The 13,190-nt window shown below is 43.8% G+C and overlaps 3 protein-coding genes across 3 annotated transcripts in view; 1 reads left to right on the forward strand and 2 right to left on the reverse strand.

The window, feature by feature from the left end:
* The window catches only part of LOC118420284 (cytochrome P450 2D4-like), a 5,393-nt gene extending 3,454 nt beyond the window's left edge, over nt 1–1,939 (forward strand). The window contains exons 5-7 of the mRNA XM_035827012.1: nt 77–268; nt 963–1,089; nt 1,466–1,939. Of these exons, the coding sequence (XP_035682905.1) occupies nt 77–268; nt 963–1,089; nt 1,466–1,656 (510 nt within the window). The 3' untranslated portion in view covers nt 1,657–1,939. The remainder of the gene's footprint in view (nt 1–76; nt 269–962; nt 1,090–1,465) is intronic.
* Nucleotides 1,940–3,028: 1,089 nt separating this feature from the next.
* Nucleotides 3,029–6,331, reverse strand: LOC118419338 (E-selectin-like). Its single transcript, XM_035825701.1, has 5 exons — nt 6,310–6,331; nt 5,945–6,133; nt 5,352–5,543; nt 4,933–5,103; nt 3,029–4,535 (listed from the first exon to the last, which is right to left on the reverse strand). The coding sequence occupies exons 1-5, from the start codon at nt 6,329–6,331 to the stop codon at nt 3,970–3,972; spliced, it is 1,140 nt and encodes a 379-aa protein (XP_035681594.1). The 3' UTR covers nt 3,029–3,969.
* A 1,393-nt stretch (nt 6,332–7,724) lies between these two features.
* On the reverse strand, nt 7,725–12,031 carry LOC118419339 (E-selectin-like). Its single transcript, XM_035825702.1, has 10 exons — nt 11,844–12,031; nt 10,975–11,463; nt 10,558–10,619; nt 10,127–10,274; nt 9,741–9,938; nt 9,469–9,524; nt 8,869–9,034; nt 8,362–8,526; nt 8,094–8,158; nt 7,725–7,892 (listed from the first exon to the last, which is right to left on the reverse strand). The coding sequence occupies exons 1-10, from the start codon at nt 11,947–11,949 to the stop codon at nt 7,725–7,727; spliced, it is 1,623 nt and encodes a 540-aa protein (XP_035681595.1). The 5' UTR covers nt 11,950–12,031.
* Nucleotides 12,032–13,190: the final 1,159 nt, after the last annotated feature.

The following is a 13,190-nucleotide window of genomic DNA, read 5'->3' on the forward strand; positions in this document are numbered from 1 at the left end:
AGTTCCTCGCATTTGATCAGCCCCATGATTGAGAGAGAGTAGTCGACCCAATCAATAACAGTAATAATTTTTATAGGTTCATCAGGAGATAGACTCGGTGCTGGGTCAGAGCGCGCCGTCCTACGCACAGCAGAACCTGCTGCCCTACACAGCAGCGACCCTAGCGGAAGCCATGCGAATGAAACCCATCGTGCCCATTGTTGTCCGCGCACCATCCAGGGACACCACCCTCAAGGGCTACAACATCCCACAGGAGGCCGGCATTATGGTATGAAAGATGGTTTTAGTTAATTCTCCTGTCAATCCAAAACAAGTGACTCACACTCTGTGACGTAGTTTTTTTTATGGTTTGGCAGTTGTGTTGTTTTCATTGGTGTGTGACATTGTGTTTATTATTTATCAACAACCATATTTCTTTATAAACCAACAACCATTTGCCCGCGGCATCAGATGTTGCCGTAAATCTACCAACATACACAATACTATGTCGACGGAGGTTACCCTCCAGTCACAGAGTAATCAAACACCCCTGTATTCATTTTTAATATCTTCAAATAGCTAATACATGTAGAATCTACATCAGCAACTACCTACCAATGCATCTACCTATACTTCTCCATTGCTCCGTCCCCTCTTTTTGTTGACACAACAGGCCATCTGTACATCTACATTGGCATCTGACTATCTGTGTCTATACCCGTCTCTTTTTGTCTCCGGTTATCATTCATTCAATCACTCATCAGTGCATTCATTTGTCGACCATTTAATCGCCTATAACTTTATGTCTTGGTGGTGAAAACAATCCCTGTTACCCAATAATTGTACAAGCCATTGCCTCCAAAGAAGAATCCCTCCCCGTAATGTTGCGTGGAAACATTAGATGAATGTTTAGAATGGACACTTGTTACCTTTTTACTGTTTGGACCCTTGCGGACATAGATTTGCAAAGTTATTACTTCCAGGTCAACCTGTGGTCCGTGCACATGGACCCTCAGCTGTTCCCGGAGCCGAACACTTTCCAACCCGAACGTTTCCTAGATCAGGACGGAAACTTCGTCAAACACGAGGCAGTCATGCCGTTTTCTACTGGTGAGTCATGTGTGGGAATTTCGTATCTATCTACCATCACGTTAAGTCCATGCAATAAGGGCTTAATATGTAATCCACGAGTTGTATATGGTGCCACCTGCCATAACGTCTAAAGAAATGCACCTTGTTTGCTTCGCTCACTCTGTGGTTTTATCCGGTAGTTACAGAAAGTGATCACGCCTTATATGATTTATATACAAATATACCATTGTCCTAGGAACAGGTGGGTTATTACCATACAGCCTATCCAAGCTCTCATTGTGTAAGGTTAGCAGCCATGGAGGATGATAGCCAGGCTACAGTAGCTAAGGTCTCATGACCTCATTAGATGAAGACATCACCAATTTACCCTTTTTGTTGACCCTGTCTTCTCCAGGCCACCGAGTATGTCTTGGTGAACAGCTGGCCAAGATGGAGCTCTTCATGTTCTTCGTCTCCCTGATGCAGCGTTTCACGTTCCATCTGCCAGAGGGCGCACCTAAGCCTTCCATGGTGGGGTCTATCAGGCCGGGCGTTGCCATCAATGTGCCATTCCCTTTTGAATTGTGCGCCGTTCCACGTGGATAACTTCAACGTCAAAGTTAGTGTATGACTAAAGATCTTTATCATACATATATACCCACTGGCCACAACAAAACGATAGTTATAGATACATGTATGAATTGCCAGGCTACTTCTAGAAGCAAAATCTTTTTATCGCCGCTTTCTGATGGTAAAAATGTAACAACAGATATGCAATCAAAGTTTTGTATTATCTCCTTAGAATTATGCATTCTTCTGTATTCAGCTCTCTAAGTATTCAGCTACCACAAGTTTTACTTTGAATTACTCAATTTTATTGTTTTTTTAGTATGTAACGGGAGGTGCCCCAACACGGTACGCTTTTTCTTGCGCTCAAACTCATGGCGCTCCATCGCTAGTTGCCTGAGAGTGGTCAAATTTTGATGACTGAATTTTTTACACATAGATTTGAACAACATACTTGAATAAGAAATGCATTCATATGGTTCATGAATCTTTCGCGCTGCATGCTACAAGCGGCAAACACTGTGAGACAATTTCATGTATGTATACCTTCCAATTTTGTGATACGCTGGACAGTGTGCCTAACTCGGTACGCTTTTTTTACATATTGCTTTCTTCAGAAGTAAGTGGTAAATTTAAGTACACAGAAAAAAATTAATAATATGATATTTTAGCTTTCTTTTGACAGTAAAATCGTGACTGTATGTACTTCTTGTCTCACATGAGGAAGGCTGTACCTAGAACAATCCAGCTCATGTTTTTACGGGCAATGGGCTGAATGCACTGATTGTGAATGCCCGACTAAAAAAACCATTACGAAAAAAAGACACCGCTAACATCAACAAAACTCGGTCTGATTATATGAAAATATCATCTACATCTCTCTATCAAGTCTTATTTTCATAGACAGCACGAATCATTTGTTACAGTCAAATAAATCTTTGGAGCGTACTCTAGTCTGTCACCTTCACGGCCACACTCCCTTGGGAGTACAATGGTGGCAATGTTTATGTCGCTTCCTTTTGGTTGCTTTTCTACTCAACAGACTTTTGAAGACCCATATTCATAGTGTTTTATGGAGCTTTATTTATGTGTATCATGGCAGTTGTGTGACTGCTTGAAAGAGTTAGTATAGTTAGCGACACGAGCCGCCAATACGCAGAGGCCGGTGACCGCAGTGATTCAGCACTGTCAACATTACTGTTAGAATTCTGTTTTTTAAAAAACATGAAGTAAATATGTTAAAGTATACTTGGAATGCAAATTAAAGCTGTGTGCATTGACTTGGTTTATTTACCTTTGTAATCAGCATAGTCAGTGGCAACAAACACGGTGTACTTATGGATAATAAGATCAGCAAAAAATCCGTTCCGTCTTACGACGGGGACCGTCTTAGGGCGGCCCCCGTTACGTACCTTAATTATATGGTGATTAACATAATGAAAGCACAAGATGCAAAACGATATATAATCTACATAATAAATTAGGGAAACCTATAATTCGGTTGCAACCCGTGTTAGGAGAATCATACATGATATTTGTAATGTGTTCTTTATCAAATTTCAGCATTAACAAGGAATATGATACGCGGCATGCGCCACCAAAGCATATTCACGTACGTTACACGAACTAGTACGCTAGGCGCATATATATAATACCATTCTATGGTATCATACAGTATATGGTATCCACGATAGAAATAGTTATGCTTTCAAGTAGCAGAGTTAACAACCCAGGATTGATGTTTTTCCAAGAACTATCAAGATTAGGGGCATCCTCATTAGATAGCTTTAATTTTGTGTGTTATGCCGAATAGTGTTTATGCCGGCTATACAGATACAGATTTAGAAATTGGTATGTTACGCTGAAGGTTTATTTACTTTAATGACTGACTGGAATAGACTGTATTATTATTAAGCGATCTGCGATGCGGGTTGGGATGATGATAAAAGATGATGGTGATGATAAAACACAACGCATTGCCATTACAATGGAAATGCAGTTAAATCAACACAGCTCTGTATTCTTTATGTCAGAAGATACAAACAGTGGAGTGTTGGCCGGCCTGACCAAACTGTGCAGTGTACTCCTCGGCCGTCTAACTCCTCTGGCGTGTTTTCTGTCTTTTTTGGCCAATTTCTCTATTTTACCTGTGGAGCCTGCTAGAGGCTAACTTGGAACACCACTGCTGTTAAATTTGGCTATCACTGCCAAAGAATGAGTTGCTAAAGATCAACCTGGCCTGTACTACATTCTGGTTGCTTTGGCCATATGACGCAACGCTGTTGTACAGTCAAGTTGATTTTTACAGCAAAAAGGAAACTTGTGCAGATAAAAATACAACCTTATCAAAATTTATGGCCCGCACCAAATCTTAGGTCGGAGGCTGTCTACGATACTTTGTAGGCTTGCAAACGAAGCAGCTGTGAACACATTCTCGTTAACCGGCCTACTGGCCATGTTCTCAAGAGTTTCCCTCTTGATATTAGCAACTCCTACGCTAAAGATCGTTGTGCCCTCGTTTCTGAGTGTTTCTGCGTCCCATATGACGTCATCACTGCTCGAGGTGTCTCGGCCGTCAGTCAGGACGATCCCGATCTTTCTCGCCGCCGGCCGTCCGGAAGTGGAGAATTCAGTACGCATAACAGACAAACCCGCGACAGACCCAACTGTGCTGCCCAAGGACATGTCCAAGCTCCCGATCCTTGCCAACAAATCGTTCTTGTTGTTGTAGTCCGTCAGGGAAATGCATCTATTGGCATTGCTACCTGCAAATTTGATCACACCGACGCTTGCGTGACTTCCCCCAATGGTTAGGTAGTTTACTACACCATAGATAAAGCTCCGGACTGTGTCAAACTGTCCAGATACGCTTCCGGAGACGTCGATCGAGAAGATGATATCCGCTGCGCTGTCGCATGCTACAGAATAGACAAATAAAGGGTATTTGGTCAATAACTTCAGCAATATATTTTGTATAGCTCCTAGCCTTATTTTAGTCAAAGTAAATAAAATGAAATGTTCTTTACGTACTTAGCCGCTGTTGGCAACACAATATTTGCTGCAATGGAAAGCAAGAACAAATAGAAGCAGGCATGGAAACGTTTCGTGCTAGCTCTATCATGATATCAAGTCAGTGTGTATGGTATATATATATATATATATATATAGAGAGAGAGAGAGAGAGAGAGAGAGAGGAGGGGGAAAGACTGATGGGAACTGGATTGATGGAAAGATAGATGGCTAGATAGATATCCCTACGTATATATTTCTGCATATTGGACTTGCAAACTTGCAAAGAAGAATCAAACTAAATACCTGCGCATGAAGGGGGTGTGCCTCTCCACTGCCCGTCTGCCCCGCACACCACCTCAGATGACCCCTGCAGGTGGTAACCATGGTTACAGGTGAAGGTGCACCTGCCGTTCTCCAGTCGGTTGGTACAGGTCATGCCGCCGTTCTGGGGGCTGGCAAGACTCGGACACTCAACTGAAATGTAAATATGTACATGTACCACAGTTAACCAATTAATCATGCTAGACCAAACATTTTAAGTTAGATCATTCCGTTGTCTCAACCAACTTGAAGTGAGAGAAGTAGCTTTGCACTGTGACTGAACCACCGCTATGGCGCTGATGCCAATGGACTGATTATGGAAGAAATGAGTTTCCTCTACTTTTGTGTGTTCATGCAACAACTGCAGCTGATCACGATAGGTGCAAAATAGCTGTAATTACCTATACATCTGGCAGTGCTCCCCGACCACGTGCCATCAGCCCGGCATGTCCGACTGATGCTGTTACTACCGGTAGTCAGCCGGTAGCCATGGTTACAGGTGAAGGTGCAGGTCTCGGGATGGCGGAAGGAGGATCCGTTGTCACAGGACATTCTTCCGTTGGTGGGTCTGGACAGGTCTGGGCATCTCACACCTATTGAGTTGGGAGCACATTGTTAACCGTTAGGAACGTTTGTTGTTCTACATGAACCCCTTAGACTAGTACAGCCATCAATATTCACGTGCAGATTGTCACATGGACTTTGTGCGTAGCTTCAGCCAGGGACGGAGGTGCAATGTTTGAGGAAAGCAACACCTCGGGCACGTAGACGAATCCACCGCGCTTATCGAAAAGAGTAGCCTATGCAGTCCTGTCTAGCTAAGCTTACTAGTACTTCCTGTACAAAACTGGCCATGGTGTAATGCACCTGCACGCGTTTACCGGCTATGCGTTCAACAAAGTGTTATCACCAAAGGTATTGTTAGCTGCGACTTGATTATTTTATTTAGAATGTTAATGAAGTAAAGTAGATTCGTTAACGGCATACTACATACCGATACACTCTGCGTCGTTCCCAGACCAGGTTGCGTCAGCCTGACAGTGCCTCACACTGCTGCTTGTGGGAGTCAGTTGGTAGCCTGGGTCGCAGGAGAAGTTGCAGGCCTCGGGATAGCGAAAATTGGAACCACTGTCGCATGTCACATTGCCGTATGGGGGATTCGACAGGTCCGGGCATTTTACAGCTGAAATACAACAATGACCTTCAAAATGAATATTAGAACATAGATGTAACATACTATGACTTAAGAAAAGATTACAGTTTTATTGCGAAAGCTTTACAAAACTGTCATGATTTAAAGGTACAGGGCAATGGAAAATATCACAGCTGTAAGTGAAATAAAAGTTCCTGAACTTTTGCCTGCTGTATAATCATAACACATTTGGATTTGTGGACCGTCTTAATTTTACTATTAGACAATATGTAGAGTATGAAGTATTGTAAGTATGAAGAGCCAAACACTACGGGAAATATGACTATCAAGCGTACCTAAACAAGGCGTGGTTCCTGTGCTATTGGTGTCGAAAGGAACGGTCCAGTTCCCGTCATGCCCGCAGGAGTACTCGGCATGGATCAGCCTGTCGTAACCATGGTTACAGTGGAGAAAACAGACGACCTGGTACTCCGCCTCTGTACTGTTAGCTGATTGACATCTGTTAACTGCGGAGGATGTCGGGATAGAACACTCGAAGAAACCGTTCTCTGGTTCAGCGATCTGTGAGAATGCAAGTGACGTGATAACTTAAAAACATGTATTACATAGATCCAAGATGGCTACCTATCGTTCAAAACGCGCGGTGGGTTTTATCTAGCGACACAACAGATCTTTATTCAGGATTCTGTTCATCTAAAGATTCAAGGCTTTTGATATTCTCTGAAACACCCTTTGCTCTAGAGCCTATCTTTCCATTCAACTTGTTGTCATCTAAGGAGGAAGTAGCGAGACTGAAAAGAGAATTCACTTAGACCTTTCACATTTCCAAATCGGGGCCTGGCCAGGCAGCTTTGGGGAAAGAAAAGTATGGTATAAAAGACTACACAAGACATAAAGAGAATAGCCGTGGGCATTATTTGTGTATATTTTTACGTATACATTTCTATTTTTGGTTTCCACAAACAGCCCGGCCGGGCCCCTGTTTTGAAATGTGACCTTAGCCTTAGGCCTAGGTCCTAATTTAGTAATTCCCAACCCGGGGCCCGACCAGGTAGCTTTTGGAAAAGAAAAATATACTAAAAAAAGGCAAGTTGAACAGCAAAAACATACGTAAGCCTTACCGGGAAAGGCGGACAGCGGGTCCGTCGACAGTGCGTCCCGTTCCCGACCGTCCCGACCCGACAGCGGCAGCTGAAGGCCTGGTGACCCGTAAGGCTGCAGACCCCGTGATCAGGGTGGCAGTCGTGCAGTCCGAGCTGGCAGTAGTCTGATGGGACACATCTGGAGGATGGTTGAATGAAATATTTATTGCCATTTCCAACATTTTTGACACCTAATTTTGTTTAGTTTAAGGCGTTTCCTATTTTTTTCCAAATTCACGAACACTATAGCTAGACACATAATCTTTTTTGAATGTGACTTGGAGAAAATCTATCAAAATCCCATCAAACTTTACAAACACGTATGTTTGAAATAAGAGCAGAAAATTTAAACTGTTTTTTCGTAGCCATAGATGTGTGAAAAGTTCTTTGAAGGACTAGATCAGAAAACAAAAATCGTACATATAAAGAACCAAAGATGTGTAATCACCGTAAAAAAAAGATACGTAAGGAAAACGTCTTTACCCGGGTTTGTCGCTCCAGTGTCCACTGGCCATGCACCTGAAGCTGTGTAGGCTGTGGAAAACATGGCCGCTCTCGTTGGCAACTTTGTAGCCCGGCTCACACGTCAGGCGGCAGGAGTCCTGAAACTTTGTCCCGCTGCAAGTCAGGCTGCCATTAGCCGGACTCTGTGAGTTAGGGGAAACATGTTAGCTGTTCTTTTGAGTGACGCTATTCAATACTAAAAGATGAATAAATGCTGCAAACGGGTTATCACTTCCGAGGCCCACGTAATATGTTATTGAAGGTGAAAAACATAGCCTGGATAAGTATTGTCAATCACATCGCATTTGCATTAGCTCCTATATATCAAGACTTAGGTTACGTACAGACAGTATGCCGCAGTCCTTCTTTTGACAGAACAGATCTGGTCCCCCAACAACTGGCTGGAACGCTAGAAATATTTACAAAGGAATATCGTTAGGAAAATCGTTAGCAAGACGAAATAAATGAGAAGACATTGACAGTGTACAATAGCTCAGTCAGGTCTCCCGGCATAAGCGAACCCTACTTCATGTTGAAAATCCTACTACAATCACATATGTTACTTTGCGAATTATAGCGAAGGTCGCTGAAAAATCAGTAGCAGGACCCTACCTCCCGTCTGTAGGCTCCAGGTTCCTGTGCTGTGGCAAGTTACTGTCTGGTGGCTTGTTCCTTCGTACCCGTCCGCACAGGTGACTCCGCAGGTGTTCCCGTAGGTGTGTCCGCTGGCGCACTGTATGACTGTGTTGGGGAACTCCGGAGGGACTCCACAACTCACTGGTAAAACGTACAAATGTCAATATCTTGTGTATTCCTAATGCTGTGCCTCTTAATCATGGCATAATGCTGTATCAGAAAGAAAGAAAAAAAACTCCGTTGTATCGGGAGTAAGATGCTATATCTATTGTTTGTTTCCCTTTAGATTGGGATATTAACTCGACGGACGGTACTTTCAAACTGCAATATTTAAAAAAGATATTATGAATTTATTTTGAAAATTGCAGTTTGAAACCACCGTCAAACGACTTGATATCCCTACCTACCCTGTTTTAAAAAGCGACGAATATACATTTTTGTAGGTTACCCCCTCGGATAAAGGTGCTCTGGGATATGTACTACCTGGGATACACTCCGGGTTCTGACTCCAGGCAGCCTGTGCTGTGACGTGATGAACCTGGCAGGTGAGGTTATCCTGGTTCAACCGTTTGTAGCCGTCCATACAGGTGAGATGGCACGTCTCGCCGTACGTCGTACCTGTACAGGTGACGTCGCCGTGTGTGAGCGTCTGTGCACGGAGAAGGTGAAAATGGTATTTCAACTGTTAGACATTTGTATGGCAATAGAGAATTAAGGAGGTTCAAGATTACATGCAGTACATAAGTGGGCGGTCAAAGGTGAAGCAGCCTGATTTGTAAACAACGGTTCTTGTCTCGACGAACATGCCGCTTCAAGCATGTCCGATATGTCCTCCGTCGGGTGGTTTACATAACAATGTCTAGAAGTGTTTTGTTTATGTCTCTGGGGTCTTCACAGTTGACCTTACGCATGCGTACTTAGAATCGTGAACCTCCTTATAGACACAGCTAGTGAACTCAAGCGAAATTTATCAGATCAATGTATTGTTGGTAAAATCATGACTTCTGTCAAACACATACAAATGTATCACAAGTACAGATTAATGATATATAATGTCCTTGCTAGGATACAAGAAAGACCCACCGTAATATTTCCGCAATCCGCGATGACGCAAGCCAGAGTTTGTGGGATAACGGCGTCTGCCAAAAGGAAAAATTCGACACTGTACTTCTGTATCGGATGACGGGGGTGAGGACTCAAAGTCAACGTTGTAACATGCTTAAATTGTGCACTCATAACCTTAAGGCATAATCGTATAGAAATGTGGCATGGAAAGCTATCTTTTTCCATGGATCATACGCCCAATGCAGAAAAAAAGAAAATAGACATGTACTCAATGTATTATTTCCCCACACCTGCTGTTGCTGCATTTTCCATCTCTGTGGTGTTTCCGCTGCGAAAGGCGGTCCAGTTTCCGGTCCAGCTGCAGCCCAGGGTGTCGTCAGTTTCCGGCAGGTACCCTACGTCACAGATGACGTCACATCGGTCCGAGAACAGGTGGTCCTGGCACAGGTACGAGCCGTGCGGGGGATCCTCAGGTATACTGCAGGTTACTGTGTAGTGGACAATGATAATCATCAAATGAAATCCATCATAACCCAGGTTCGAATCCGGGGAAGAGAATCCTGGTTGGAGATAAAATTGGGGTACTGTGTTCGAGGAGGTACCTCAACACGTTACAACAGCCTCTGTATTCATATGGATACCTACTGACTGCTACAAGGGGAATATAACACCGTACCTGGGTCGCACAGTGCGGGTTTGTCCCATTGTCCTGAAGCCGTGCACGTCAGTGAAGGGTGCCTGGGCAGGTAGCCTCGGTCACAGACCACTCTGGCCTCTGACTTGTATGTCACTGTGCTGCTGAAGACTCGACCATGAACTAAATTCTTGGAATGAGATAATGAATCAATAGGTAATTCGCTCATCCTCCAAACAGGCTGAGACTTGTTTCTTCTTTTACGAGTTCTCCGTCAGTCAAAGTGATTTTCGTTTCGTTTTGGGGTTGCCAACCACACTGGGAATGGAATTGAATCGTCATCATCGGTCGACGTGCTTACACACGAAGAGGTTATACCGCCACTTTTTTAATTGTATACCTCGTTGTTATAACTCACCATCGCTGTTCTGGTATCACTTTTTCTTTTTAGATAATAAATTAGAAATAAGTACCTCAAAGTCACCTCCACAGACCACGTTTCTGCAAACCGGATGTCTGGTGGCCCCAAACGTTACTGTCAACAGGTAGAGAGAAGCTGTCAAAGTGAACTGTCTGCAAGTTGCATGCTAGACGAGTTACAAGCTGAATGAAAGCATGCCATTTAAAAAAGATAAATATCGTGCAACCAAAACCTGATGGTATTGCCGAGATTCACTTGGTTTCGGCCTTTCTATGTATAAGAAATAAACCGTTAGGTTTCCCTTTAAACTGAAGGGATACTTTGCGCGATGATGTTGAAAAAAGGAAAAGTAGTTGGAAAAGGGCACCTATATATTATAAAACGACACCAAAGAACCTAATTCTTCGTAATCAAGAGTGGGGTATGGAGTTTTTACGTAATGTCTTCCATGAAATTAACGTCCCCCTACCTAAACGAGACAAAACCTCCAGGAAGTCCAGGTTGGCCACAATGTCATCGATAGTCGGACCGACCCAGATCAACAACTGCCGCATCATGTCAAAATCGATAATATTGTCCAGCGAAATCAAGTCTAGATATGTCTCCACTATGGGAAGGTTGGGGACTTGGTCAAGCTTCACTAAAATGTGAAGAGCCACATCCGCGTAAATTTCGTCGGAGATACCGAGGTGCTGGAAAAACCGCGGGTCGGTGTTCGGCATCGCGTCTGCAGCCCGACCGACGCCGACGAGTGTCGACACGACTTTGGGCTGGATCGGCGCCCATCGGCCGCGGTTGCAGAACAGCAGGCCCGCGTCTTCGGTCTGGTAGCCGTCGTCGCACTTAGCGATGCACATGCACACGTAGATGTTTTGGTAGGCGATGGTGCTGCAGCTGAAGTTGCCGTGACGTAGGTCTGGGAGTGACTCGTGGTGTGACGTGCACGAGTCACCGCAAACTGGAGTGAATGAAATGAAGAAAACTTTCAGAAACTACACGCAGAATTATTTCCTTTTGCTGTATGTCGCCTTGCAGTCGGTAGGTTGTCAGTTCGATCCCCGTCCGGGTCATACCAGAGACTTTAAACACATTACATGCTGCTTTATCTACTTAGCACTCAGCATCTGGGAAAGAGTATGCATGATAGCTGAACGCACAGACCACTACCAGTGTACTAACCCCCTGCTGTAGTGATTGCACAAATCTGTGTGGCCCAAGGGCTACAGGGACGGGGATAAGCGCCGCCCGATACACCATTCGGTGCGGTAAGGACTTCAACTAATGATGTCTGGTTCATCGCCAATCACTCAGGCCCAGAAGTGACCAAATGTAACTCACGCTCCTCCACAGGAGGCGGCAAGGTCGGCTGCTGCACGGTGCCGGGAGGCTGTATCGCTGATGGGTCCCGTCCTGCAGCCAGCGCCAGCCGGTACCACCTCTGCATCTCCGGGGAAAACTGCTGCACCCACGCGGGCACGGGCTCCGGAGTCGTGTACACTGTGGAATCATCGATAGGATACCAAAAATGTTAAGATCCGCAAACTGGAATACTGCTGAAAATGAAGGAAGTAAAAGACAAGAAAAAGTGTGCCTATACCGGTTTAATGTTTTATATGATCAGCTCTAGTCTTTTCAGAGCTTTTTCGGAAAAAACGCTTCTATCTGGTCAGAGAAAAAAAAGCCCATGGCCAGACCCGTCCACTTGCTGTAGTTCTCTTTAAAACCATTAGAGTTTCAGTGTATTTATCTGAAGTGATGAAATATAAGCTTAAGAAGAAAAGGAGATCAAAGAAGCACCTCGCCTCACCTGACACGACGTTGGTCAGGAACAGTGCAAGGAAGACTACTCTCCAAGCAGAGGTTGAATCGCGCAGATATACGAGGGTGAGTCAGAAAGTAATGCAAGTGGTTTCATAACAGACTCGTTCTTTGATCGAATGAGTTGAAATTTGGCACAAAGGTTAAGACATATCTTCTCTTGAGATTGAAATATCAAAATTTGTTGCTCATTATTTTATGAGTGACTGAGCTGCTTTCAAGGTGACCACACCCTTGGTATCCCGTCAGAAGAAAAGAGAGGTCCAATTAACGTACAATTAAGAATATCCCTAAACCAATGTTTGCTATTGTAGGAGACTAAGCCTGCACATGTAATAAGCTGCATTTCTCTATAAGCCACACGCTTAATTTTAACTCTGAAATCTGAGCAGTTTTTCTTTTTTCGTTGCTGGTGTAGAGTGAGGTATACGCGGTCTTCAGGGTCATGAGATCTGCGGTGTTATTATTAAAACTTTCCGTAGCCTTCTTTTCCATTAACAAAGAGAAATGAAACTCAGCACCCTTTTTGGCCTTTAAACAGTTAATAACTGTGTAAAGTTTCGTTTCTTTTGGTTAATGGAAAAGCAGTCTTTTAACCAACAACTCACGAATTCGTGTATAAATCCAACAGCTCTATAACACAACTTACTGCATCCTAGCAGCTGTAAATAAAGAACCATTACGAGTTTAGAGATGAAAATTGGCACGCAATCTATAGAGACATTTGGTATTATACATGGGTAATTTCAACTTCCTACAGTGATTTTTAGTGGGTCAGATTTAGAGGAATCGCTAGTCTGACAAGGTACTAAGGGTGTGTTCATCTGAAATCAACTCAGTTGCTCATAAAATAATAAAGAACAGATT

Source organism: Branchiostoma floridae, chromosome 7 (genome assembly GCF_000003815.2).
Source record: "Branchiostoma floridae strain S238N-H82 chromosome 7, Bfl_VNyyK, whole genome shotgun sequence".
NCBI classification, from domain to species: Eukaryota; Metazoa; Chordata; class Leptocardii; order Amphioxiformes; family Branchiostomatidae; genus Branchiostoma; species Branchiostoma floridae.

What these genes read in the sequence shown, in the direction of transcription:
- LOC118419339 (XM_035825702.1), bottom strand. Translation starts at nt 11,949, where the DNA reads ATGCAGAGGTGGTACCGGCTGGCGCTGGCTGCAGGACGGGACCCATCA. An exon ending in CTGGAGCCTACAGACGGGAG is followed by an intron (nt 8,159 to 8,361) that starts GTAGGGTCCTGC and finishes AAATATTTCTAG; the next exon opens with CGTTCCAGCCAGTTGTTGGG. An exon ending in AGGACTGCGGCATACTGTCT is followed by an intron (nt 7,893 to 8,093) that starts GTACGTAACCTA and finishes CCTAACTCACAG; the next exon opens with AGTCCGGCTAATGGCAGCCT.
- LOC118419338 (XM_035825701.1), bottom strand. Translation starts at nt 6,331, where the DNA reads ATGTGTTATGATTATACAGCAG. An exon ending in GTGTTATGATTATACAGCAG is followed by an intron (nt 6,134 to 6,309) that starts GCAAAAGTTCAG and finishes GTTGTATTTCAG; the next exon opens with CTGTAAAATGCCCGGACCTG. An exon ending in CACACCCCCTTCATGCGCAG is followed by an intron (nt 4,536 to 4,932) that starts GTATTTAGTTTG and finishes TCTATTCTGTAG; the next exon opens with CATGCGACAGCGCAGCGGAT.